General features: G+C 64.7%; 3 protein-coding genes across 3 annotated transcripts in view; 1 reads left to right on the top strand and 2 right to left on the bottom strand.

The window, feature by feature from the left end:
- Nucleotides 1-490, top strand: part of AMSG_12461 (uncharacterized protein) — a gene marked incomplete at its 5' end in the record, with an annotated part of 2,312 nt that extends 1,822 nt beyond the window's left edge. Inside the window, one exon of the mRNA XM_013897150.1 lies at nt 18-490. Coding sequence (XP_013752604.1) covers nt 18-398 — 381 coding nt within the window. The 3' untranslated portion in view covers nt 399-490. The remainder of the gene's footprint in view (nt 1-17) is intronic.
- AMSG_11520 (uncharacterized protein) lies at nt 484-844 on the bottom strand (the record flags this gene model as incomplete). Its single annotated transcript, XM_013897151.1, has 2 exons — nt 484-549; nt 581-844. 2 exons carry the CDS (start codon nt 842-844, stop codon nt 484-486), a joined length of 330 nt encoding a protein of 109 aa, XP_013752605.1.
- Nucleotides 845-981: 137 nt separating this feature from the next.
- AMSG_11521 (uncharacterized protein) lies at nt 982-1,472 on the bottom strand (the record flags this gene model as incomplete). The annotated part of the gene is made up of 2 exons (XM_013897152.1): nt 982-1,392; nt 1,422-1,472. The coding sequence occupies 2 exons, from the start codon at nt 1,470-1,472 to the stop codon at nt 982-984; spliced, it is 462 nt and encodes a 153-aa protein (XP_013752606.1).
- Nucleotides 1,473-1,675: the final 203 nt, after the last annotated feature.

The raw sequence follows: 1,675 nt of genomic DNA on the forward strand, positions 1-1,675 counted from the left end.
CTCGGACCTACGGCGAGACGGCCATGTCAATTGCCTCGGCTGTGCTCAACAAGTCCGACAGCGCCAATAATCTGGCTACAAAGGAAGTCTACAACCTCATCGTTGGTACAAGCTCTATCCCGGAGCGTGTTGCTGACCACGTCCGTGAGGCCATCGCTGCTGGTGGCGACATTGGCGGCGGTGCAGGCGCCTCTGCTGGGACCTCCACTCGCGTGGACAAACTCGAGGCCGAGCTCGCCGACACCAAGGCCGAGCTCGCCGACACCAAGGTCGAGCTCGCCGACGTCAGGGATCACGTCACCATCGCCACGGGCAACATCGCCGCCCTCCAGGCCGACCGCGCCAACATCCTCCAGCACGTCGACAAGGCCATCGCCATCTTCCAAGCACGCCGCTAGTCCTACGGCTCAAATCTCTCCTCGTGGTGTGCCGCAGCGCCCACACCGCCGCCGGGACATCGTCCGCGGGCGACGCGATGCCGCACTAAAACACGCCCAGCAGCGTGGAGGCTTTGTGATGCGCCGCAGCGTAGCCGACCGTGTAGGGAAACTACGGGTGCCGACGGCAACACGCCCGAGACAATGATCCGGATCTCGCGAAGAAGCCGATGCGGCGACGATTCGGCAAGCGGCGACGATTCGGCAAGCACCTCTGGCCGCTTCCGGTAGGCGTTGAGCGAGCGGGTGGCCCACCATAACGAGATTGCCTGTACGCGCGCTTGCGCTCCGTGCGGAGCGCTGTGGATGCGGTCTGGGGCAATCGACGCGTACGGCATGACGCCGATGCCTGACGCGATGAAAGGCCCGTGCAAGATGGTGACCACGTTGCGCGCGTTGGCATACATCGGCCACCGCCTCCATTACCACCGCCCGCAGCGTCTGCTTCGCCTCGATCTCCTTGGTCTTCTTCCTCCTCTGGTAAAACAGCACGAGGACCAAGGCCGATCGCTGCGCCCGCGGGCACCGCAGTGACCACGCCCTATCAACGTGGCAGAACACTGGCTGCGGTGCCGCTTGTATCGGCCAGAAACACGCAAGGGAACGGCGGGGGCTCAACGACGATCAAAGGCAGGATGAGCAGGACATCGCCGTCGGCAAGATCGGCGGCGGCCAGGAAGAGTGCGAGGGCAAACTCGCTGGCAAAGCCGCAGCTTGGCGCGATTGTCGTCACCACCGGCGCGCTCCACCGCGCGAAAAGGTCGGAGATCCTGCGGTGGACGGCGCGGCCTGAGACGGGTGGGACGTCGCCTCTGTCCAAGCCAAAAGTAGCGATGTGGCTACCGGTGTGCGCATCGTGGACGTCGTCACCCTCGACATTGCTCTCATCGCCGCCGCTATGGTCGACGAGGAGGGCCGAGGCGGCGATGGGGTGCTTGACCCAGAGGCCAACGCCCTCGATGATCGAAGCGACGGCGTAAAAACGGCGAGGACGTACCACGAGTGCGGCGGGACGTGCCGGTGGACGATCTGCATGCGGACGGGCGAGGGCCATGGCGGCCGTGGCCGGAAGCCCGATGACCACCACCATGCTGACGATGTGCGCCACCGGAAGGTACAACCACTACTCGGGCGTGCAGCAGAGTGCGCCCGAGTGGTCGAGGACCGACCGATCGCGCGAGCCGGGTACGGCTGTGAAGCAGATGATGAATTGGATGAGACAGGAAGCGAGATCCGGA

The sequence above is a fragment of the Thecamonas trahens genome (genome assembly GCF_000142905.1).
Source record: "Thecamonas trahens ATCC 50062 unplaced genomic scaffold supercont1.102, whole genome shotgun sequence".
Taxonomy (NCBI): domain Eukaryota; order Apusomonadida; family Apusomonadidae; genus Thecamonas; species Thecamonas trahens.